This window comes from Miscanthus floridulus, chromosome 5, assembly GCF_019320115.1.
Source record: "Miscanthus floridulus cultivar M001 chromosome 5, ASM1932011v1, whole genome shotgun sequence".
NCBI classification, from domain to species: domain Eukaryota; kingdom Viridiplantae; phylum Streptophyta; class Magnoliopsida; order Poales; family Poaceae; genus Miscanthus; species Miscanthus floridulus.
In genome coordinates, this window is record NC_089584.1 from 43,891,625 (window position 1) to 43,917,281 (window position 25,657).

A 25,657-nucleotide genomic window follows, 5' to 3' on the forward strand; every position below is an offset into this window, starting at 1 on the left:
TGCTATTTCTTTATAATCATTTCATACATCCATACACACATTCAATCCATACGCCCGTGCCCCCGGATGATTCGGGCCCTGAACCGCCTAGGGGCTCAGGAACTAAGCATCGCACGTGCAGCAAAATGCATCACAACGCTCCGTGTTGCATCACGAAGCGGTAGTTGCCTCATTCGACATGAGCAATGATCGATCGGAGTTCAAAGGCCAGCCCACGAAGGGCTCGAGGCTGACCCATGTCAAACAGAGCCAGGGGAGAAAACGCAGATGAGCCCCGTGCAACCCTCGCCCCATCGACCCCAAAGCAGACAGGGTCATCTCAACCTTCTCGTTCGATCCTAGGCCTCTGCCAAGCCCACAGAATCTCCATCGAGGGGAGGCCATTAGGCCACCCAGGTCAGTCTCTAGAACGACCCAAGCATCTGTCGGGTTGCAAGTAAAGGAGCAGTGGAATGTCACAAGAGGGCTATGCTGACCCCGTCATGAACGACGGACCCGGATTCCACTCGATCATACCCGTTAGCGAACTCACCGAGCGTGTCACTCAAGCCTGAGTGATCAAGGCAAGCGACAAGCTCAGCCCCTCCGGTTGTGAGAAACCAAGAAGGGGGTAATGCACACAACTCAAACTGACCCCTACCAAGGCCTAACGGGCTTGGGGGCTCAAGACACCAAAACACCTAGGTCTGCGACCCTAAACTCGCCCCATTCCTTAGCTACGCTTCAACTGCACACCAAACGCTTGGGTCTATGACCCCGAACTCATCCCATCCCTCGGCTATGCCTCGACTGCACTCCAAAAACGCCTGGGTCTGCGACCCTGAACTCGCCCCATTAGGATCCGCAAGCTCCGGCTTGCCCGATCCCTAAAACTAACTAAACTAACTGCCTCGGCTGCGTGGGCTTCACCGAGGCTAGGATCTACGACTCCGACTCGCCTGATCCCACGGCACGTATCAACGCCAGGACCCGCGAGCTCCATCTCATCCGATCCCTAAACTAAATGCCTCGCCCGATCCCACGGCGCGCACCGATGTCAGGATCTATGGGATCCGTCTCGCCCGATCCTAAAAACTAAACGCCTCGGCTGCGCAACGATGCCTTGATTGACAACTCCGTCTCGACTAAAAAATACACGCACACATTCACTGAAAAAACTTCCAGATGATTCTGCCCCGAATCGCCTGGGGGCTACACCCGCGGGTGCGCTCCCGTGCACCCGCTGACGAAACAAAAACCTCCCCTGCTAGCAACACGAAAAAAACCCCAGACAGTTCTGTCCGAACGGCCCGGGGGCCCGGGGGCTACACCCGTAGGTGCGCTCGCGTGCACCCACCGTCAAGACAAAAATCCCCCAGACGATTCTACCCAAATCGCCCAAGGGCTCAGGGGCTCCTGTCGGATTCATAAACCCGGGGTCCCTCATGGACTGGCTTCCCCACAGAGGCTCGGTCCAGCAGGCAACGCTGCAAACAACACGCAACTCATGGGCCGGCCCAAGTACCTAAACAACAGGACAAAAGGGCGATCCAATCACTGTCCGAAAGGCCTGGCCGAGGAGGAATGGCGCCCGTTTCCAAACTTCAACCCACATCTCCGACCGGAACGCTCGCTTCGGTCCCCAGCCCGCCTCCGGATGTCCCCTCTGACTGGAAGGCCTAGCAAAAAGCACTACTTCCGACTCCGACCCGCGTCTTCGATCGAGGATGCGCCAAACCCCTGCTCACCGCTCTTCTCCGACTAGCACGATCAGAGACGACTGGGACTAACCGACTGGGGAAGCCGGCTCGATAAGGACCAGGGAACGGATGGGGAAAGTAAGGCGAGGCGCACAAGTCAAACCGTAATATCGGAGACCATACTCTGTACACCTGCAGAAATAGTACTCTGCAACCTCCCTGGCACAACAGAGTCCAAGCAGTGTTGTAGGTGCCGATATTTTCCCCTACAGTATTGTGGGCGTCATTAACTCCCATACGGTAAGCCCCCGCACATGCCTCTAGGTATTGATAGTGTTGTGGGCGCCGGCATTTACCGTACTAGGCGAACATGGTAAAACCCCTCACAAACCTCCAGGTATCAATAGTGTGGCGGACGCCGGCGTCTGCCATACCCAAAGAAGACAACATAACCTCCCACATGCATCTGACATCTAACAGTGTTGTGGACGCCTACCATCATCATGTACCCGCCGGCGTGGGCAACAAGGCTTAGAAGCTTACATACTCTCTCCCTCTCACTTGTAAGGCCACCCCCTTCATCTATAAAAGGGGATGCGCCATCTCCCAAAAAAACTCAGTTCATCCAGGTTCATTAAGCTCGGTCAGATTCATCAGATCGATCAAATTCACTAGTACACAACCACAGAACCGCCAGGTTCGAACCACAAGCACACGCTTGAACACTTAACTCATAGCGGGGCTCCCGTCACTCTCGACCCTTCCGATCGGAGTCCGACCGGACCTCTTGTACCCTCCATCTTTCTCCTTCTTGTTTGTGACCCGACTACAAACTTCGAGCACCTAGGCTCAGGAATAAAGTCATCGACCGACTCAAACTAGACGTAGGACACGTTGCCTGAACCAGTATAAACCCTGTGTCATTGAGTGCTAGGCCACCTCCGATCACAACGTACGGCAAAACTACAAATATTTACTTGTTGGTCATTTTCTGCACCGACATATAGTCTCAAGTATACTTTTTAAAAACACATCTTTGCCCTGTTAAAATCCAATGAATCATTTGATCTGAACATCTGATCGGTAGTCTCATCCAACACCCTCTGAAATAGCAATCTGCACTAGCAATCAGATTTTCACCAAATACTTTTGTTTTAAAAACCCATCAAAGAAAATACGTCACAAATAACTGAATTGTTATAAATAAACAAATTGATTTCCGGAGAATATAAATATATATTAAGAATGACATTGAAGGATGAAGCTTTGAGTATGTAGTTAGGGCAGTCCCAATCCAAAAACTGGATGGTTGCTATGTTCATCAATTAGAGAAATTAGGATGCTAACTAAGCAAAGTGATGATGTGGCATTGAAGTTAAAAAAGAGACATGAGGAAATGGTTTTTAGGGCACCCTCAACAATATGTGAACTTGCTACTTCATATCAACTAGAAAAATATAATAATAGAGTAGATGATAGTGTACAAGAGAATATGTAATCATAGACACATGTGTAAGCTTAGCTCTTCATGAAGAGCAAGCTCTATTGAATAAAATTTCTATGAGGTAGCTGTTTTAACATTGTTGGAGTTGCCCTTAGACAAGAAACTACATCTATTCAAAAACCAATATATGAAGAGATTAGTAGATGATTGAGAGAGAAGTGTCCACGTGATTTGAGAAGCATAAAAACTACCAGGACCAAATTCAGCAGGTAGCGTAGCACGACGGGCCAAAAGAGTACCATAGTTCCATCAGCGGCCCAACAAGACCTTCTCGCCCAGCCTGTATGACACGTACGAATCAACGCAGGCGTAGCCGATCTGGCACAAGCTCAGATCATGCTTCTCCCAGTCGCTCATGCCCACGCTCTCGGGCTTCTCCATGTTGAGGTCCAGCACCTTCTTGGCGTACTCCTTAAGGCCCAGCTTGTCCCTGCCCACGAGGCCCAGGTACGCGTCGCAGGGGCCCGCTAGCTCCACGGGCGCCGCGCACACGAGCCCGTGGTCGGCGGCCTCCACGACGCCGACTCCGACGAGCTGTACCTGGGGGTCACGGAGGAACTCCCTGAGAATCTCCGGGACGTGGCGGAGGTAGAGCAGCTGGAGGACGAGGCAGCCGGTGGCGGCGCAGAGCTGGAGGACGGCCGCCTTGGGCGCCATCCACGCGGGGCTCCTCGTCGGCTGCTTGTTCCACTTGCAGTCGAGACCGACGGTGAAGGGCGCGCCGTGCGGGTGGGAAGCGCGGAGGCCGCGCACCCACGCGTCCGCGACCGCCGCGTCGCGGGTGACGGTGGTCTCGATCTCCACGGACCGGAAGCACAACGTGGGGACGGAAAGGCAGGCGTGGTAGGACATGATCATCGGCATTTTTGGTTGCTTATTAGCTGTTCGCTTCTCACAGGTAATAAGCAACCCTAGTCGCGGATACGATGTGGATTGTCTCACTTATGAATAAGTGGTAAACTGAGTCGAGGTTAGTTAGTTGGTTTCATGTGGTGGCACATGTTCAAGTCCTCGACTTGACGTTGATGGTTGCATTTTTTCTATATTTAGTTCAAGATTTAATGATATTGTCCTGACAGTGAAAGTGAGTTTATAAATCTCGAGATCTGCCAACTCAATCGAAGTCCTCGAGATGTACTTGTAGGTGTGCATGTAAGATGAGTGTTTGCGTCTATACTGTAATTCACAAAGAAATACATATGCGTCGGTATAGAAATAGTTGGGTGCGAATAATATCAGCCACGATTTTTTTTCGATATTAGGTAAAAGGAACACCTATTATTACATGACCACTCCACCTCTTGCATCTCATCCAAAATTTATTGATCTTCGAATAGTGTTGCTTCCTGGTAGGGCATGTCTTAGAGCCTGTTCGGTAAGGCTTCTAGATGCTCTGGCTTCTCTTGAACTAGCTACTGTAGTATGGAGCTGTTTTTCTCTCTTCTCGCGAAATGAACTAAGAGCTCGAAGAAATCATGTTTTCTAGCTCCTCTACCACTTATAGCATGGAGTCGGAGCCATAGAGAGCCCTGCCAAAGAGGGCCTTAATAGGCAATGCTAACGAAAATAGCCCGAACACGAGTTTAGATGACAAGTCGACTAGTTAATGTTGATGTGAATGTGATCGATTACACCAAAACTGTTGTGTTTAGGCCTATGATGTCGGACTACTGTATGATGTGCTAATTTAGCCACATAATAGTTAATTAACTAGCATACTTAGTATATATGTAATCAACATTTGGGACCCTTGATTTTTAGGGCTCTGGACGGTCGATTATATTGTCTCTGCCAATCAACGAGCCTGAGTAGTAGCATCACAGTAGCGAGTGGATTTATCCACCTCACCAAAGAAAGTGCATTAGTGTGCTGATAAGCTATAAAAAAAAGGCTTAGCGAGTGAGGGGGGCACGACACTGCAGGTAGTTGTGGAGAATGAAACAAGCAACCTCCAACATCTTATAATTTAGGTTGGGTTGTTACTCTTCTATATAATTATAAATAATTATAATTATTTGTTAGTCATTGTATAATGTATAATGTTTACATTTAAATATTTGTCAAATATTTTTTGGGATATTGGTCGAATATATTTGGCTAAATTTTTAGATATAGGATATGTGATATCAGTTATCTAACACACCCAAAGGCTAGCTTGTGATAGCTTATAAATAGCTCTGCCTCTCCTTTCACTTTGCATGCACGACCAGAAGCCAGTAGTTCTCTTCCAAACCTCACTTTGTGGGTGTAAGGCGATTAGAGAGTGAAATCCTTAGTTTGGGTTGATAGACTTGTTGTGTGAGAAGCCTAAGTAGCATTAGAGAGCTTGTCTAACACTAAGTGTCAACCCTTGAGCACTTGAGCAAGTCAAGATTTCGATTGCTGCATTTCTTACTCTTGGAGGTCAAGAATCCTATTTGGCCTGGGGAAAAAGTTGGGTGAGGATCATCCCTACCAGGATGTGGTGCTGATTGTTTGGCTGATATGTGGGCCATCGTATCATTTTAACCACACACATGGTAAATTAGATACTTTATGGTCCACACATCAGCTGCACATCCACACCATGTTTTCGTGAGGACCATCCGTACCAATTTTTTTCCGTGGCCAGGTGTCACTAGCAAGCATCCAAGGTCATGGGTTGCTGCAATAAGTTTGTGAGGGCTACGATCTTGCCCCTGAAAGGGAAAATATCACTTAATAGATGTGGAAAGTGGTTGAGAGCAAACCAGCGTAAGTGCACGCAGAGTGGTCATTCATGGCTTCGACAACGCAGACGTAGGATCCAAGTGGGATCTGAGCTTTGGGAATAACATTGTTGCATCTCGTCCTTGGTTTGCCTCACATTTGTATTTCCACTGCACATATTGTGCTTCCGCTAGTGTGTCACACCCGGTTTGAAGGATAAAACCAAATGCACATCACATGTATGCTAGAGCTGTTTATTCATACATGCGGCGATAATTACAACGATACAAATCCATGTTTATTTCAAAAGCATAACTTATTACAAAATGACTAGAGGGTCTAAAACAAAATTTTCATCAATGTATCAGTGAAAGAGGGTCTCCATCCACCCAGGCAGCCGACCAGGGGTACACCAGCCTAGCATCAACACCATCTTCTAAAACTCCATCTTCTAGTCTGAACAACTGGGTGGGGTAGCAAGGGGGACAAAGAGAAGGGTGAGTACATTGAAATGTACTCCGCAAGGTAGGAAAGTATGACATGAGGACCAACACAAGAAGAAGCTTACAAGGTTTGACACAATCACTTAAGCGTCACATCCTATTTTTTCTTAAATCCTGAGCACCTATTTAGTAGGTGAAATTTGCCTTCTCCTCAAAGAACCACCTGAACCAACACTCAGGGGGTGTTTGGTTCCCCCTACTAAAATTTAGTTCCTGTCATATCGAATGTTTGGACATATGCATGGAGTATTAAATATAAACTAATTACAAAACTAATTGTACAGATTGAGACTAATTTATGAGACGAATCTATTAAGCCTAAGTAGCTCATGTTTAGTCTTTCTAATTAGTATCCAAATACCCGATGCGACATCTACTAAACTTTAGTCTCTGGATCCAAACGCCCCCTTAGATCCCATCCGAGCCAACCAACTGAACCAACCATTCCCTTACCAAGGGTACCATCCAACCAACCAGAGCCATCTAATCCCAAAGCCGCTCTTGACTGTGAGCACAACTGACATATCAGTTTTACACTCTACAGAGGTTGCACACTTTTACCATAAGTATGTAGTGTTTCTCATTGGCCAGGATGATATTTCCAAGGATGCGCGGCCAGGTATTACTACAAGACCTTTATAAAGCCCCTCCAAGCCTGTTTTACCTCCACTAAGGCTTCACCGCTAACACTAGGTACCAACACCACTGTAGAAGCACCCTCTTGTGCCACACAAACCAACCCAATGTAAACTAGAACCGGGAGGAAACTATTAATTAGCTAGGTCTAGCCCATCCAGACCTCATGGTTGCGCTGTTAAACCAGGTTACATGCTCCGAGAACCAGTCCATAAAATCCAAGCATGAACGAGCACAAGCCCAAACATACAACCACCATATCATAACACATATATAACAATATCCAGCATACCATGGCACAAGCCAGCCTCAGCCAAACTTTCTACCCTGCCAGATTCCTAATCACCATGTTGCTAAAAAGATTACCATCCCACGTTGCATAGATCATTAGTCCAGAATAAATTATAACCTTCCTAGAATGTTGCTCATTGTTGCATCAGCATCCATGAGGGAGTTGAGACAACCTTTGAATTTCTTATCACTAAAAATGCTCTGCAGCGTATAGGATAAGAGAATTCCATTGTGCAATCTTTTGCAGTTGTTTGGCCTAATTTGTTTACCCTTTTGTAGTTTTGTTTCTCCACGATGGAACAAAAAATCCCAAGGGAACTGATTGAAAAAATATCAATACAGTTCCATTCTGCTAGTGGCTAAATTCTACCATGTTTTAGTTTCAGGAAGCAAACACTTGTGTTTCATTTAACAAGATTATATGCCATTAATAGCCAAGTATTCAACTAAGATGGGATAAAGGAAAAAAGTTAAACAAAATGCACCATAACAGTCAGGTTGTAGAAAGGATACAGTAAGTCTTGAGTTATAATCGGTGATATACTTTGCTGGTAAACCTGAGTCTTTGGCCAGTATAAGCAAATGTTCCACCAACCTGCATTTTGTTAGTTACCAAAAGATGGCTTGGGTAAGGGAATTCGGGGGCATTTCATGTTTCTTATCTAAAGGGTCTGGGGAAAGCACATACCGTTGTATATCATCCAGTGAAGGAGAAATAAACAAAAGCTTCCTATGAGATAATCGGGATCTAACCTTTTTTTCTAGGAGTTGATCTGCATCCTAAAAAATGAAATGCCACTGTTAAGACAGTATTTTAATTATTTGAGCAACGATTATAACTATTTGAACAATTATTATAACTTCATCAATATGCTGCAAATTAAAGTAAAATGATGATTTGTTACGCACATTCAGATTCCAAGATGCCAGTCAACTTGGTGCGGCTGCTCTATCTCAGTATTTCCATCTCTGGGATCTTTTATCTAGGGTGGAGCTGAATGAGAGCATCCCTGACAGACATTTATGGAGGCTTTCCTCTTCAGGCCAGTACACAGCAAAGAGCGCCTACACTGCCCTGTTTTATGGAGCCATCTCTTTTGAACCCTTTGAGAGAACTTGGAAAACTTGGGCGCCCCCCAAATGCAGATTTTTTATGTGGTTAGTGGCCCATAACAGGTGCTGGACTGCAGACAGGTTAGCAAAGAGGGGCCTCCCTCATCCAGAAATGTGTGTCCTGTGTGACCAGCTTGAGGAAGATCTTCATCACCTTCTTGTAGGCTGTGTTTTTTCAAGAATATTTTGGTTCTCCCTCCTCTCTCATTTTGGTGCTGCAACCCTTGCTCCAACACCTGCTGATCAGAATTTTGATGATTGGTGGAGAAAGATTGATGGTGCTGTTCAAGGTGATCTAAGAAGGGGTCTAAATTCTCTGGTCATCCTAGGAGCCTGGAGCATTTGGCGGCACAGAAATGACTGTGTTTTCAATGGAGCAGTCCCAAATGTTAACTTGGTCCTGTACCTGGCCAAGGAGGAGGCTGCTTGGTGGAGTGTGGCAGGGGCTAAGGGGATTTCCCTAATCTCTGGCCGAACTGCAACTTAGGTTTCTGCAGGGGGGGGGGGGGGGTTTCGTGGTCGTCCTTGTAACTCTTTTCCGGTGATTTAGCTTCTATGGTCTAGTGGGTGTGTGTGGGTGTTTGTGGGTTTTAGTCTCTGTAAGACTATTTCTTTTCTTCTACTAATATAATGATACGCAGCTCTCCTGCGTGTTCGAAAAAAAAAAGATGCCAGTCAACTTAATCAAAGCTAAGTGATGCCACTGCATTATGATTACTTTATATGCTACTGCATGATCACTACTACATAATCAAGAGTGACATCTTTTTGTTTGAAAGACCAATCAAGAGTGACATGATACGGCGTGCTTTGCTACGGAGGTAGTAGGGAGGCGAGGCTAGGGCGCGTGGTCCTGAATCACGGCGTCGAGTTGGAGGCGCCATGATCGAGCAGAAGGTAGGGCAGTAGCACGGCAAAGACAAGTGACGCCTGGGCGCCCAGGGAAGAGATTAATCTTAATACCAGGCTGCTCCATTCAATCGTAATTATGTAGTACTTATACAAGCATCCTCAACCGACTAGACTCTGACTTACGCAAATAACAAACTGACTTAAATAAATAACAAACTAAAGATAATAGTCCTAGATTCTAGGACTTGCTAACCGACTTGGCTTGGTGATCACGAAACAAACTGACTTAAATAAATAACAAACTAAAGATAATAGTCCTAGATTCTAGGACTTGCTAACCGACTTGGTTTGGTGATCACGAACCAGCATTATCGTAGCAACTCCGGACTCTAGACACGGTTCCTGCGCTCGTATGTCTTACCGATCATAACATCTCTCCCCTCCTTGGGAAACAGCTCGTCCTCGAGCTAGAACGAGGGGAAACGAGCACGGAACGCGTCCACAGGCTCCCATGTGGCGTCGTCTTCAGGTAAGGAGTCCCACTTGATCAACACATGCCAGACACCACGGCGAAGCTGAGAACGCAGAGCACGTTCTGGACGATGAAGCAGACGACCATTATGGAGAGGAGGCAGCGCCGGTGTAGACATAGGAGGGGTGCCCTTGAAGGGCTTGAGAACTCCGATATGAAAAACGTCATGGATCCGGGCTCCCTCAGGCGCAGGCGATAGGCAACCTCGCCCACGCGTTCCACAATCTGAAACGGACCTGCATAGCGGGGACTCAGCTTCCCACGCACACTCGGCAGAAGGGACTGAGCTGGTCGGTTGAGAAGACGCAGGAGAACCCAATCGTCGACCTTGAACTGCAGAGCCCGGTGTCGGGCATCATAGTGCCGCTTGGCGTATTCCTGCGCCTGGAGTAGCCAGTCGCGAACTTCTGCGAGGAACGTGTCACGGTCGGTCAAGAGCCTGTCCACAGTGTCAGTCCGTGCTGTACCAGACGTGTATGGAAGAAGTACCGGTGGGGCACGGCCATAAACTACTTCGAATGGAGTCGTTCGGAGTGCGGAGTGGTAACTCGTGTTGTAACAATATTCAGCCCACGGCAACCAGTCCAACCAAGTCCTCGGTCGATCACCAGTGAGACACCTCAAGTACATTGCAATGGTCCGATTGACGACCTTAGACTGCCTGTCGGTTTGAGGGTGGAAGGCAGTACTCATCCGCAACTTGACCCCGGCGAGCTTGAAGAGGTCGCGCCAGACGTGGCCTGTGAAAACCGGGTCACGGTCACTTACAATGGAGGCCGGAAACCCATGCAGCCGGACTATGCCGTCAAAGAACGCCCTTGCCACCGTTGCTGCTGTGTAGGGGTGACTTAAAGGGAGGAAGTGCGCCTGCTTCGAGAACCGGTCGACCACTGTCAAGATGACACTCTTCCCATGAACGCGGGGAAGGCCCTTCACAAAATCCATGGAGATATTGGACCAGACCTGGGAGGGGACTTCCAAAGGTTGAAGGAGGCCAGCGGGGTGCAGATGCTCCGTTTTGTTGCGCTGGCAAGTGAAACAAGAACGGACAAATTCTTTGACAAGGCGGCGGTCGTGGTCGACCACAAACTCCCGGCGTAGACGATGGAGGGTCTTTTCTGAGCCTTCATGACCCACGCCGTGGGCTAACTGGAGGACCTCGGGCAAGAGTGCAGACCCTGCTGGAATGAAGACACGGCCGCCCCGCTTGATCAGTCCATCAGTGACTTGCCAGGGCTCGCCGCGTGCAACTACTACGGAGTCCCGGAGGGCGCGAAGCTCGTCGTTGACTTGAAGCTCATGACGAAGGTCCGTGAACAGCTGAAAAGTTGGCTCGGACACGGATTGAAGCTGCAGGTCAACATCAGTACGTCGTGATAATGCATCTGCGACCACATTGAGACTGCCTGGTCGATACTCCACCGCAAAATCATATCCGAACAACTTGCTCACCCATTGGTGTTGGGGCACCGTAGAGAGGCGTTGATCAAGCAGGAATTTGAGGGCATAATGATCTGTGCGCACAACAAACTGTCGTCCCCATAAATATGGTCGCCAGTGCCGGACGGCTTGGACGAGACCAATAAGCTCCCGCTCGTAAGCTGCTAATTTGAGGTGCCTAGCTGCAAAAGGACGGCTGAAAAATGCTAGGGCCCCGGCACTTTGATGAAGAACTGCACCAAAACCCGTCCCGGATGCATCGCAGTCAACGAAGAAAGTCTTGTCGAAGTCCGGAAGATGAAGCACAGGCGCCGCCGAAAGCGCCTTCTTGAGAGCATCAAATGCTTCAGTGGCTGCTGGCGTCCAGAGGAACCCTTCTTTCTTGAGCAGTGTGGTCAGGGGAGCAGCCACTGTGCCGTAATCCTTGATAAAGCGGCGGTAGTAGCCCGCGAGGCCGAGGAACCCACGCATCCCGCGCACCGTGGCGGGCTGTGGCCAGCTGGTGATGGCCGCCACCTTATCTTGATCCATAGCGACCCCGGCCGATGAAATGACGTGCCCTAGGTACTGTACTGAGGTAGTAGCAAAAGAGCACTTGGAACGCTTGAGCCGAAGTTGATGTTCGCGTAGCGCAGTGAGGACAGCATTGAGATGTTGCAAATGTGTCGACCAAGACGGGCTATAAATCAAGATGTCGTCAAAAAATACGAGTACAAACTTACGCAAGAACGGCCGGAGCACGGTGTTCATGAGGCTTTGAAACATCGCCGGCGCATTTGAGAGTCCGAAAGGCATCACCAAAAATTCGAAATGACCTTCATGAGTGCGGAATGTTGTCTTCTCTATGTCCGCTGCGTGCATACGGACTTGATGATAGCCCGACCACAGATCCAACTTTGTAAAGAATCGTGCCCCTTGTAATTCATCAATCAACTCCTCAACCACGGGAATAGGGAACTTGTCCTTGACGGTGACCTTGTTCAAAGCGCGGTAATCAACACAAAAGCGCCACGAGCCGTCGTGCTTCTTGACGAGGAGTACCGGAGCAGAGAACGCTGCTGTACTTGGACGGATCACGCCCTGCTAGAGCATCGCGGCACATTGTGACTCCAGCTCGTCCTTCTAGAGCTGGGGATATCGATATGGTCGCACAGCCACCGGAGTCGTGTTTGGAAGAAGATGTATGCGGTGATCACAGGCACGAGCGGGGGGTAAGCCTTCCGGTGTGGCGAAGAGATCGTCAAAGGTCAAGAGCAGCTTGTCCAACAGAGGGTTGTCTGAACTGGCCGTGACTTCCTGGAGTGCATTGAGGCGGCGTGTAGACTGCACATCCCACCGAGTAGAACCGATGCCGCGCCAAAACACTCGCTTGCCTCCTCTGGTGAATGCCATACAAAGGTCATCGAAGTCCCATAGAATCGGTCCCAGCGTGCGCAAGAAGTTGACACCGAGGACCATGTCCCACTTATCCATAGGAATTGTGTAGCAATCAACTGAGAAGACCTCGTCGGCAATACGAATGCCCACGTCGTGGGCAAGGCGGCGACAAGCAACGCGGTCACCATTGGCCACGACGACGCCAGTACCCGGGCATGGTTCGAAGTGTATGCCAACACGCCGAGCTATGTCCCCACTGATGAACGTGTGAGTCGATCCTGAATCTAGCAAGGCCAAACACTGGATGTCCCCAATCTGAACAGACACCTGCATGGTGTCTTCAGTCCGGATCCCGGCGATAGCTGAGAGGGAGATCGTGGGAGTTTCTTGGCCCGCAGGCTGTGTCTGGTCCTCTTCATCATCCGTCTCAGGTTCGTGAACAATATAATCAGCAACTTCCAAAAAAAAGAGACGCGCACACTTATGGCCCTGGACGTACGGCTCATCACAATTATAGCACAACCCGAGCTTGCGGCGTTCTGACATCTCCGCCGGGGTGAGGAACTTGAAGGCCCGCGCCGGAGGTTGTGAGGACGAGGCAGCCTATGCCGATGCACCACCGGGAGGAGGCAAGGCTGGCTGTCCCTGGCCCGTGCGGCGAGACGGTCTGTTCGACGTGGCTGGAAGAGCAAGTCTCGATGGCGCGTTGCAGCGCTCATAGGCCCGTGCCAGGCGCATGGCGCGGTGCAGATCCTGGGGCTCATGAAGCTCAACGTCGACGCGGATGTAGTCCGGGAGCCCCCCTGTGAACAGTTGCGCTTGTTGGACCGGATCCAAGCGGCCGGCATGTGCTAACCGCGCCTGGAACACCGACATGTAGGAGTCGACGCTGTGGGTGAAGGGAAGGCGAGCGAGGTCCGCCAGGTGGTTGGTGGACAAGGCCGGCCCGAAGCGCTGATGACATAGAAGCCGGAAGGCGTCCTAGGACGGGCGGCCAGTGTCGCGCTCCATGATGTAGTACCACTGTTGAGCATCGCCGGTCATGTGAAACGAAGCTAGCCAGACTTTGTCCGTCTCCCGGGTGAGCTGGCCGCGGAAGAACGCCTCACAGCGGTTCAGCCAACCAAGAGGGTCTTCTTTGCCGTCATAAGTAGGAAAAGTCAGCTTGTGGAATCTGGGAACTCCAGCGCTCTCCCCATGATCTTCATGAGCAGGAAGCGGATGTGGCCGGTGCGGTGGTGTATGTACCACAGTAGCGGGGGACATGACGGCGCCGTTTAGGATGGCCGACAGCGACGGCAGTGGCGACGACGAATGCGGGAACGGGATAGATTGGATCGGCAGGCTCGTCGCCGGTGGCTGCGATACAGCGACGCTGGAAGTCGCAGTCGGCGCGCCGGATGATGGAAGCACCGACTCGGCCGATGAGAGCGACGGCGAAGGCAAAATCTCTGAGATCACCAGCCCGGACGCCGGAATCCCGCCATACCCCGGCATGCCAAGGAGTAGAGGCTGGGAGTATGGAAGGGGTGGAGGCACCGATGGACCGGGGCGGCCTTCGACGACCGTCAATCGCAGAGAGACCTCCCCCAGCTGACGCTGCATGCCTTGTACGGCGAGGGTCAGCGCGGCTAGGCTGTCCTCGACGGAGGGCTTGGGAGGGGCCGGCTGTGGTTGGAACGCCCCAGAGTTGGCCGCAGATGTGGATGGCACGAGCGGCCGGGTGGTGGCGGCGGAGGCGGCGGTGGTGGGAGGGATGGCCGGTGCTCCAGGACTAGACGTAGCCATGAACGCTGATACCAGATTGATACGGCGTGCTTTGCTACGGAGGTAGTAGGGAGGCGAGGCTAGGGCGCGTGGTCCTGAATCACGGCGTCGAGTTGGAGGCGCCGTGATCGAGCAGAAGGTAGGGCAGTAGCACGGCAAAGACAAGTGACGCCTGGGCGCCCAGGGAAGAGATTAATCTTAATCCCAGGCTGCTCCATTCAATTGTAATTATGTAGTACTTATACAAGTATCCTCAACCGACTAGACTCTGACTTACGCAAATAACAAACTGACTTAAATAAATAACAAACTAAAGATAATAGTCCTAGATTCTAGGACTTGCTAACCGACTTGGCTTGGTGATCACGAACCAGCATTATCGTAGCAACTCCGGACTCTAGACACGGTTCCTGCGCTCGTACGTCTTACCGATCATAACAGACACCTGACAGAGACATACTAATTAAATGGCATTCAACACAAAAAAAAAGAAATCAATTATATACAACTGACAGGCTTGAATTTTATATATTATTGGTAAGTACAAGTAAATATGATGAAGCTTAGTTCATACCAAGCGGCAACTCACACCAATGACAACAGCTTGTGATGTTAGAGACTGCATTGCATCAAGTAAGCTGTAAAGCAACCTCTGTTTACCCTGTAACAAAACAACATGAACATAAGTAATCTTCTGATGTCAAAACTGACCATATCAATAGTATAAAGCATGTTATGCCATGAACAATGTTTTATTGGAATTTAAGTAGCTGCCATAGATGAAAAGGGAATGAAACAAAATCAGTTTAGTTAAAGCATAAAGGGCAGTTATCTATCTCGACATTAGCAAAGAGGTCAAACTCTTCTAGAACAAATAGTATTGTCTTGTGAGCTAGTCCGCACTCCCTGCAGAAGAGAATATAAAAATGAACAGAAACGAATAAAAAATTTATGAACTAAAGACTATGGCTCAATATACAAATATCCATTATGGCATTATTTCAGTAAAGCTCACCGTAACATGTCAATCATGAACTCAGTGTTGTCATCTGAAGAAGCCTAAAAGAGAAGAGATCAGAGTTCAGAGCTGCCTATCTACAATGAAATTACCTACAAAAAAAATAGAGAGATTAATAACTAGGCAGCAAATGTACCATTTTTTAAAATGATAACTAATGCTCCAAACAAAGCTGCCTGGCAATTTCCTACACAAAAGAGAAAAATATTAATATTAGCATGTTAGGGTCTTGCAGACTTATTCACAAGGAAAGAGTTCACAATGGACTCAATTTGTTAAGGAAAAAGACTTAGAATTTGGAAAGGCATAAGGAAAGGTTGGAAAACAGGAAGAGTATGTTGACAACAGAAATTAAACCAACTGTGTTAGAGCTTCCAAAATTGCTAACCTTCATAGCACAGTTGTCGTCATTATGTAGCATCCCATTTAGTCTGATCTGAAAAGGTGTGCCGCGATTATACAAAGTGCAAATAACAAAGTCCATACAGTTACCAATTAACAATAGGGCACACCCATTTTTTTGTAATTCTGGTAAAATGCATTTGAGTGTGATGCTTAAGAATCACACATGTGTACCAAAAGGGCATTCTGTCTTCCACCATTCCTAGTCTCTTCTTTTCCTAAAGATCCTTGATCAAAGAGGTCTTTCTAATAGCATGAAAAGTTGAAATGTTGTCACAGGGATGGGGAGAACTAGTCATCACTTATGCACAACAAGCTGTTCTAGCCCAGTGCGAATGCTACATCAATCAGTAACAGTGGATACTACTTTCACAACAAAAGTTTGTCTGTGAAGTTTAAGTGAGTCATCATTTGTCATTTGCATAATTAATTGGCACATATTCCTAGAGATTTGAAAGGTTGGGATATACCTAGAGATCTTTGTTTGAATAAGAGTGCATGGAAAGCAGCTATTGACGTGCCTGAACCGTGACTAGGGACTCTTGTTGGGTTTCAACTCTAGCCTACCCCAACTTGTTTGGGACTAAAAGGCTTTGTTGTTGTTGTTGTATATTCCTAGTGATACTTGAACTGAACAGAATGCTGCATCGCACCCATACCACGGAAATCGCATCAGGGTGCTCCTTCCTCAGATCATCAAGAACCATGTCGACCACCTGCAAAAACATGAGCTCTCAAACAAAAAGTAAACTACAGTTCCACACTGCACTGGAGAGAGCAAATGTGCAGCGTGCAGTTGCCGACATGCACATTTCATCAAACAGCATGGCTGCGCTGCAGCAATCAGAAATGGATACGCAACCAGTTGAAGGAACCTCACCGCTGCTTTTCCACACCCGCGGGGACCGAGGAGGAGGACAGAGTTATTGCAAGCCTCGGAGACGGAGCTGGCGACGACGTACTTCAGCTTGCTGCCCAGCTCAAAAGGAGGCGGATTAGCAAAATTGTTTCCGGCGAGCTATGCGTGCGGAACAGGTATCGATTCGGCTCACCTGTAATTGGTGTCCGGGGAGGACCTGAGGGCGGAGTAGACGAATGCCGGGTCGCAGAGCTGGCACCGAAGCACGGTCTGTGCTTGGCTCGGCACGGACACCGCTGCCACCATAGTGGCGGAGGATTCCCGTTTAGGCAGGCCTGGGATTTTCAAGTTGGGAATTCAAAATGTGAAGGGCTTCAGGCGGCTGTGGACAACCGGCGACGCGGCAGCAGCTTGTGGCGCGGCGCAGGAGCTGGAGTGGCGTGACGCAGCGGCCGTGGTCGAGCGGCGCGGCTGGGGCCTGGGGTCGGGGCGTCGCCGCGTCGGGCGGCGGCGCCTACGCGGCGGCGCCTGGGCTCGACTGGAGTGCGTTTCCTCCGGCTCTGATGAATGGGCATGTCCGACTGAATAAGCACTCGACATGAAACTAACGTAAATGGGTCTCCAGCCCAGTTTTGAAATGGTACGTTTTTTCTTTCATTAGTTTTGTGAATTATTTTATATATGGAGTTTAAAAAATGTTACTCGCTTGGTCCTAAAAACAAGTACATGTCTCATATTCCGAGGAGTCGAACCAATTTTAAGTTTAACTAGATTTATAAAAAAATATTATTGATATTTGTATTTTAAAATAAGCTTAATATAAAAATATATGGAGTGATTAATCTAATGACGTTTATTTGGTATTATAAATATTAATACATTATTTGACAATAACTTTTAGAAATAACATTTTGAACTTGTTTTTAGTGAAAACTTAAATACTTTATTGTATAAATAGAGCAGCACCGATTTGCATGTAACGAATTTTGGTAATCATTTTCATGCAATAAAATTAAATGCAAAGGTATGAATGCAACAAACATAGCAAATTAATTATAATTTTTTTATAAAATCATATTTCTATTCAAATTATCAATAACCTATCTAAATCTTGAAAAATTTTAGAAAGTTATTAAATCTTTCATTTTATTTAATGTTTTCTATTCACAACCCAAAATAGATTTTTTAGGTGTGACATTGTTTTCTAATTGGTTGTGCTTGTGTATGGCCATAAGGACAATGTGAACTAGTGCAGGAGCTTATCTAGAAGCGCTCCCTCCGTCCTTCAACTGAGGATGTTTTGGGATTGAACACATAGCCCAAGGCATATGGTAAAAGACCACAACACCCCTAAATGTAATCATTGAGCATGCTAACAAATTGAAAGACATGCACCACTTTTGCATTAAAAAGTAGTACACCCAACACTTCATTCATGCACCTGCATTTTTTAACTTTAAACAAAACGCACTGCACGAGGTGGCAAACACAGTAGCGCCAAAAAACAGTTCATGCTTTTTTACAGAGACATGCCAAAACAAAAAAGTTAAAAGCATGCGCCATTCTATAAATCTTCCTCCATGCCAATAAGGCCAGCTAGCTTATTTTGCCTATTTCATTTCAAACATTAACAGTCGTTCACATGGCCAAGCTCCTAGTGGATTTAAACGCACCACCAGAGGACAGAGGAGAGAAGCTACCTGATCTCAACAGCGATCCTGTTGAAGCTCAAAATGATGATGAACCCTTCCAAGATGTAGTGGGTCAAATAGGTGAACAAGCATTTCATCAAGGTTAGCACATCCATCTCTCTCTCTCTCTCCCTCCCTTCCTCTCTCTCCCTCCCGGTTTAATCTCTCTCCTAAGATCAGTTTGTACTCGTTTAATTTCTCCTAGAATAAGTATGTGCTTTCTCCTAAATTTTTTTATTATAGCAGGTCAAAATGTTGGGCATCCATTTGATCTGAGTGATCATCAATATGAAGGAGAACAAGGAAACCTACTGACAGATGAGTATTTCCATTAGTACCACACAAACCTGCATGACAAAAGTGTCATCATCTATGTACTGACAATACATACAAACATTACAAAGTTTGGCGCAGGCAATGACTTTAGTGGGGGAGCAGATGCCTTACCTGGCCTCTTTGATGATGCATCGGTTCATAATGTTTGCCATCCCTTTGATTTGAATCATCCTCAACAGGAAAGTGAACAAGAAAACCTGTTGACAGGTGATTATTTCCAATCAGTGACTCAGGCATATATGTATGTTTGCTGCTGCAGTTGCCCAAACCGGCCTTGATATACGCATAATGAATCAACCTATTAATTCACCTGATATGAATTGCCTAGACCTTGGTTTCTTTGCTTCTCTTCAGTCGTTGACGGATAGAACTACATCTAGAAACATGGATGAGCTCATCGTGAATGTGATAAATAAATAAATATGAAAACTACAACCCTGTTCTTCTGAATAGGGTATTCCTCACGCTACAAGAATGCATGATTGAAGTTATGAAAGATAATGGAGGGAATAGGTACAAAATCATCCATATGAATAAGGAGAGACTGGAGGCAGCAAGCATGCTTCCGAACTCTCTTAGTTGTGACAGGGAGATAATTTAGAAGGCAATTGAGCTGTTGAACAACTGATGGAATTGTTTGTCTTAGCTTTTGAGGTGTGCAAAAACTAAGACAATTGTATATATGTGTATGAACTTGTTGGCATTTTGCTTAATGTACTGCTACTGTGATGCGTGTACTCTCCTACATACCTTTAGTTCCTTGTAATCCCAGTGGAGGCGAAGGAAAGCCTTTTGTGGTGCATGTATAAAAACTAGTTTGGGTTCTAGTAACACCCCTGATGTTAAGCATCACTAAAACTTGATCATGTCATCATTATGCATAGTGATCATTCATGATAGCTAACCATGCCTTGCATTCACTAAAATCAATATTTAAATTGGCAATGCATAGCATGTGTGATGTTTTGTGTTAAAACCAAAACTCATTTTGAGGTACTTTGTGACCTCTGTTTTTTTAAATTTCACCAAAACACTTGGAACTATGCCCTAATAAACTTTGAGGTGTAAAGTGTGTGATTTACACTAGTGTCAAGTGTACGGTATGAATTCAAATCCAACCAACTAAAAATTTGAGCTCCAAATTTGAAACCAGAATTGAATTTCAGCACTTAGTCATTTTGGCTAAGTCTTGGAATTCAGCATTGGATTCAATTTTGGAGGAATTATTAAAATGGATTTCTCAAATAAATATGTTGCACCATTGGTAAGTTCATCTTGTTGGTGCAAGGTTTGTACTTACCAATGGTGCTATTGGTTGTAATGTTTGCTTGATGGTTAATCACTAATTAAATCACCAACTTAGCTAATCTAACTGTTTTTCCAAAACCCTAAATGAAGTTTAGTGTTTAGTTTCAATCTATCTCTGTTCTTGAGCTTAGATCTTCTAATCCAGTTAGAATTAGGAGATAAATCTTAAAGCAAAGTTGAAGAGAACATCAAGATGAACAAGTTTTCTTTTTGGAGATTTTCGAGTTGCTATTTGGAATCTGGAGAAAAAGGAAGAAGAAGATTGGGTTTTAGGCTGCTATAGTGCACGCCAGCGAGCAGCCTGCCTGCTTCAACGTCGGTGGCTACCACCGACCGTTTCGCCATCTACGTGCGTGTGGGATCGCAGCTGCTTCCCTATCCATGTCGCAAGCAGTTGCTGGATGCCTCGATGTTTCGCCCTCGCCCTTAAATCACCGAGCCAGATGCCGTCCTCACTTTCTCCTCTTTCCAGTGCCGCCATCGAGCTCTTGGTTCACCGATGATTTCTCCACCACCGCTCGGTCGATGCCCAATTGCTTTCGCCCATAGCTTCGCCACTTCCTTGTGCATTGCTTAAGCCAGCTCACGTCTGTTCTCTCCACTGGAGTTGGCCGTGCACCACCGTCTTCCTCGGCGATGTCTGCAGCGCCGCCATGAGCCCCTCGCCGAGGGCAGCCCTCTGTGGCTCACCTCTTCCTTATCTACCTTGTGTTTTAGCTTCGCCTTGTTGCCCTATTGCTCATCAGCTTGATGGTTTTCACAGCTGAGCCCCAGACATGCCGAAACGCCGCAGTGCCCATGAGTTCACACCGCCGTCTTGATCCCTGACGCCGACCACCGAGCTCCGCCTCATCCCCGTCTCAACCTAGATGTGCATTAGAGTCACGGTGAGCTCCTGGTTCTAATTGCGCCCTCCATTTTAGCTCTACCATGCCCTAGTGGCTGGAGCTCCACCACACCGGTGTGCTCTGCTCTGCTGAGCCTCCATGGTCGTGTGCCGCTGCGCTGCTAACCTTTGCACGTCCAATAGACCCCTTGGGCGCATGCGCGTGAGTGTGGTCTAGTGCAAAGTCCATAGGTCCGTGCTATATCCACTAGAGAAGTAAATGTTACAAGTATTTAGTCTACGCTTGAATCACTCTTCGTACATCAAGGACGAAGTATGCAGGACAGTGCTATCTTGGATTCCTCCCAATGTATCAATGCTTTATGAAAGCCAATGAACAAAATCCTTTTGACAAAAATTTACTACAAAGAACAAGTATAGAAAGTTGTCTCGACCAATTTGGTCCCTCTGATGCTTGAAGCTATGTAGCCTAAAGCTATCGCTGATATTGAAAACTGGTAACATGTCTCTCTTCCATAAAAGTCTTTCGTCCTGAATCTCGGGATGTGATTCCTTTAAGGGGGGAGGGCTGTAACACCCAAGGTGTTTGTCACCAGTTAAGCAATGGGGTTAAGCTCGAACATGACATGTTAAGTGATGATGAATGTGTCAAGATCAAATCTATAAGAATGAGCCCCAACTTGAACTTGGATAATGCACCTTTGCTTACATATAGACCTTTTTTCAAATGTATGCTTGATTGACGTTGAAGGTGCCCCTTTCATGTGCCTCATATCTATTTCCATCTACTTAGACTATTGGAAAAGTTTCATGAAGTTTGGAATCAAGAAGTCACATGAAATGATAAGTTATATCCTTGCATGAATTGCTTTATTAAGTGAATGAGAATATGTGAGTTCAACCAAACCTTGCAACCTTACACAAATGACTCTAATCGAACTCTACAACAAAAGTTATGAAGGGTTCATGTTGAGCATATGCCAAGAAAATGTCTCAATTGGCCTAAAACCCTAGTTTGGAGCTTTATCAAGATGGTGCATTGACCAACGGAAAAATATAGCTTATGTTCATAATCTGAAGTTTGACCTTTAATAAAAGTTGAAATTTAGTTTGTGTGCTACAAACTTTCTTTTAGGATCAAGAGCTAGTTTGGTTTCTAAGCTAGCCAAACAGTACCTCAAATATTGGAAATGCTGCTGTTTTGACCTTCCAAAACAATTCCAAGTCTGGAAGCTTGGACCGGTAATAACCGTTGGCATGCCACGTTCTCCAAAATTCGTTAAGCAAACTTAAGTTGGTCTAAAAATAAAAGTTGGAGCTAAGTTCATGGAGAAGAGCATGTAAAAAGATGGCACCAGTTTGACCTCGTTTTCACTATCAATTTGAATGTTTGCTTGTCGCTGTCAACACGCCGACATTAGCAGTTTGTGGCTTAATTACCTGCTGATGAAGAGCTCTAATGACCATATAGCCTTAATCAAAGTTGGAGAGTAATCTGAGTTGAGCGAACTTCGTTTTAGGCCCATGGACTAAATCGGCCCATAGCAGGCCCAATTTGGACGTCCACCTCGCCCACTCCGGCGCCTGCCACCTGTTCATCGGAATGCCGACGTGGCCACCGTGCATGGACGCCGCGCGCCCCCGTCCTTGCCACGCGCCCTGCCCTCTCCTCGCCGTGGTGTCAAGCACTCGAGCCCCTCTCGGCTTCCCTCACTCTTTCCCTGCCCCTCCCATGCGCTCTCGCTCTCTGACCGCGACCGCACCATGGCCACCATGGCTGAGCTCCGAGCTCGCCGGTGCCGTGGCCGTTTTCCCCTCTGTCAGCCCCCTCGCTCCTCACGAGCACAACCATCATCTTCGCCTCCCTCTCCTACACTCCGTGCTCATGCTCACCGTCCAAAACTGTGCTGGAGGCATCGTAGCCGCCGGCCGCCGTCGCCTCTGACCGTCGATGCACGTGGCCAGGCCACCTCAGGCCGCCTCCTGGCCATCCGAGACCACCAGAGGGTGCGTGCGGGCACCCTTGTGCTCCGCCGCCCCTTCTCCATCGTCGACGAGCACCCCCATGGCCGGCCCCAACTTCCTCTGCTCCAAAATCCCGCCAGGGACCTTGGGTTAAAATTCGAAGGAAAGGAGGGGCCAAATGCACAGCCTATGACTCATATGAATAGTGTCATTGAGGACCTTTTTGCAGGAAATCAGCTGAACTTTGGAAAATCGTAGTAAATTGTAGAAAAATAAAAAAATAGCAAATGAGGACTTTTTGGAATCCTTGTGAAATTCTCTATGCACTAGATCTATAATATGGCATGATTTAGTTTAAAGTTTTTTCTGTAAAAATAGATTTATGCAGGTTAGGTTTTGAATATTAGTTGTACTTGTCTTTTTCATAACTGCAGTTTTTGTTCTCAAATAAATGTGAAATTTTTATGGTAGTCTATTGATGATATTTATATGCTGTGGTAAAAATTTCAGGAATTTATATTTGATAGTATAAGAGCTATAAAAATCACAAATGCCCTGTGTTGCTTTGTTCCTATTCTGAATAGTCCTGCATGTTTGAATTAATTGGTTTAGTTAAGTTATGAATCATGACTTTATGATAATACATGAGTTGTAGAACTTTTATTAAGCTTTTCAAAAAGCTAAATATCATGATTTTTTGTTAAGTAGATCTTGAGTTATACTTTCTTAAATCTCTATGGTTGTTTCTGCCCAAACCCAGAGAGGGTTTCCTTGCTCTTATTGTGGGGCCTTCTTAGTAGTATAATTAGCTTTAGGTGTTTACAACAAAGTTGTTTAGAATTTGCTAAGATTTCTAAAAAGTCTAGAACCATATTTATTGGACATGTATAACTCCATTTATAGCTGTTTAAAGTGGCATGTTAGTTTCTGTCCATGTTTTAGATAGAGATGCATTTATTGGATTAATTGACCTTGTTATCTATAGAATCATCTTAAGATGATAATAAGAAAGTTGTAGATAACTCACTTAAACATCTTGTGTTAAATTTTCATGTCATTTGGCCAGATATTTTGTGAGTTATGACTGTTCTAAGTTGTTCTTCAGAAATTGTAGTTCTCTGGAATTTCTGGACCAGATTTGATAAATATGACTGTTTGACCCTTTTAGCTTGGGAATCATGCTAGGATGATTAAATATGGGTTGTATAAAATTTCATAATATTTCCATATTGTCTTGTTGCATGTATTTTGGATTAGTACAACTCCAGTTACAAGCTTGTGAAGTCGCATGGCAGAATCTGTCCAAGTCTAGACAGAGGTGCTCAATTGCGCTTGATTGACCTTGTTAATGGTGGAATCACCTTATGATGATAATAAACATGTTTTAGATAATTTAATAAGCTTTCTATAAATCTAAGGTTCATGCTTGTTTGATGTCTGTAACTCCAGTTATGCCATTTTGAAACTACTACTACTTTTCTGTCCTAGTTCTGTGTAGATATGAAACATTGGCATGTTTGACCTAGTTAGCTTTGGAATAAGCTTTTGGTGATAATAACAATATGGTAGGCAATTTCATTAGCTTTCCATAAAGTTTAGAATCACCTTCTTTGGATATCTAGATCTCTAGTTATGGTTAAAATAATTGACTACAGTGCTGCTCTCCAGATTTCTATGCTTGTGTGTATGTGATTGCTTTAGTTTGCTCTTGTTTTGGCTAAACATGTGGGTTAGCTCTTGATCGATGCATGTGTGCCATATCTGAACTTAAGTTCCCTTGTGTTACATGCCTAATATGCTTGCTATCCCTCTATATTAGGTTGTGTGATGTTTAGTTAAATAACTCTAGGTGCCTATGTCTTGCACGATCTTATGTTTGCCATGAATGCTATTATGTGATGCATCTCATATCCATTCTTCATATTCATACACTTGCATCTTGCATCTCATCTAGGTATGCTAGATGAACCACATGGAGGACGCGATGTTAGAGACAAACCCGAAGACGGTGTATGGTGGACCTATCCTGAAGATGGAAGGACTGGACAAGTGCTAGGATGGGAGATGCTCACCGAGCAAGTGTCGTCTAACAAACACTAACCTAGTGTTGGATCCTAGGCAAGCCCCGGAGCATTCTAAGTCTCCCATGTTTTTTACAAATATCTTGAGTATCTTTTATTGTTGATGATGCATTAAGTATAGGAATTGGTTGGAACTAATTGTTGCATTATATCCTTACCTTATCTAGATAAAATCCTATGAATCCTAATTAAGTATAGGATTGAATGATGCTTAGCTATGCTTAGACCGGTAGAAGTCGGGTGATTTCCTATCACCTACGAGATGTAGGATGAGCTCTGGTCATGGTTGGCTATATTTGCTATCGTGGAAAAGAACCATGTGTTAATAATGAAAAGAGACCGGACAGGATGACGGTAGTGCAGCAACAAGGCATGGAGGTCTTGGGTGTGAATCTATCCCCATCTATTTTGTTTAAGGACCGATTCGTTGTACGTCCTCATGTCATGTTGAACGCAGCCTAACACTTAGCTGGCCGGATAAGTCATTCCGACCGCAAAGCCTAGTAGTTCGACTCAGGCCGGGAACCGGGGGGACATGCGCATTCTAGAGGAAGTAGGGATGTGCTTGGGGACATTGGCATGAGTCCAAGGGGTCAGGTGTTTAAAAGTCCTGCACTTCCTGGTAGAGTGTCACCCTTGAGAATGTGGCGCTGTCCGAACCCGTGACTCTGGAGTTGTACCAAAGGTGACTTGATTGTGACCCTGACGGGGGAAGTAGGGTTTGTGTTAGGAATACCCCTCCCACTGGATAGGAATTGATTCAAATCG

General features: G+C 46.4%; 2 protein-coding genes across 7 annotated transcripts; both read right to left on the reverse strand.

Moving 5' to 3' along the window:
* Positions 1-3,432: 3,432 nt before the first annotated feature.
* On the reverse strand, positions 3,433-4,047 carry LOC136454575 (3'-5' exonuclease-like). Its single transcript, XM_066454955.1, has one exon. The coding sequence runs from the start codon at positions 4,045-4,047 to the stop codon at positions 3,433-3,435; it is 615 nt and encodes a 204-aa protein (XP_066311052.1).
* A 2,123-nt stretch (positions 4,048-6,170) lies between these two features.
* Positions 6,171-17,212, reverse strand: LOC136452080 (origin of replication complex subunit 4-like). 6 transcript variants are annotated; one of them, XR_010758742.1, is made up of 9 exons: positions 16,855-17,212; positions 16,683-16,773; positions 16,462-16,518; positions 15,789-15,836; positions 14,957-15,043; positions 14,754-14,827; positions 8,211-8,650; positions 7,990-8,081; positions 7,856-7,896 (listed from the first exon to the last, which is right to left on the reverse strand). XR_010758742.1 is itself a non-coding variant. In XM_066452719.1 (8 exons), exons 1-8 carry the CDS (start codon positions 16,965-16,967, stop codon positions 6,228-6,230), a joined length of 678 nt encoding a protein of 225 aa, XP_066308816.1. In that variant the 5' UTR covers positions 16,968-17,212; the 3' UTR covers positions 6,171-6,227. The 6 variants fall into 6 exon arrangements, 4 of the variants coding, with proteins under 4 accessions (XP_066308816.1, XP_066308817.1, XP_066308818.1 ...); XR_010758743.1 differs by having other exon boundaries at positions 7,865-7,896; positions 7,990-8,074; XM_066452719.1 differs by lacking the exons at positions 8,211-8,650; positions 14,754-14,827 and adding an exon at positions 6,171-6,335 and having other exon boundaries at positions 7,815-7,896.
* Positions 17,213-25,657: the final 8,445 nt, after the last annotated feature.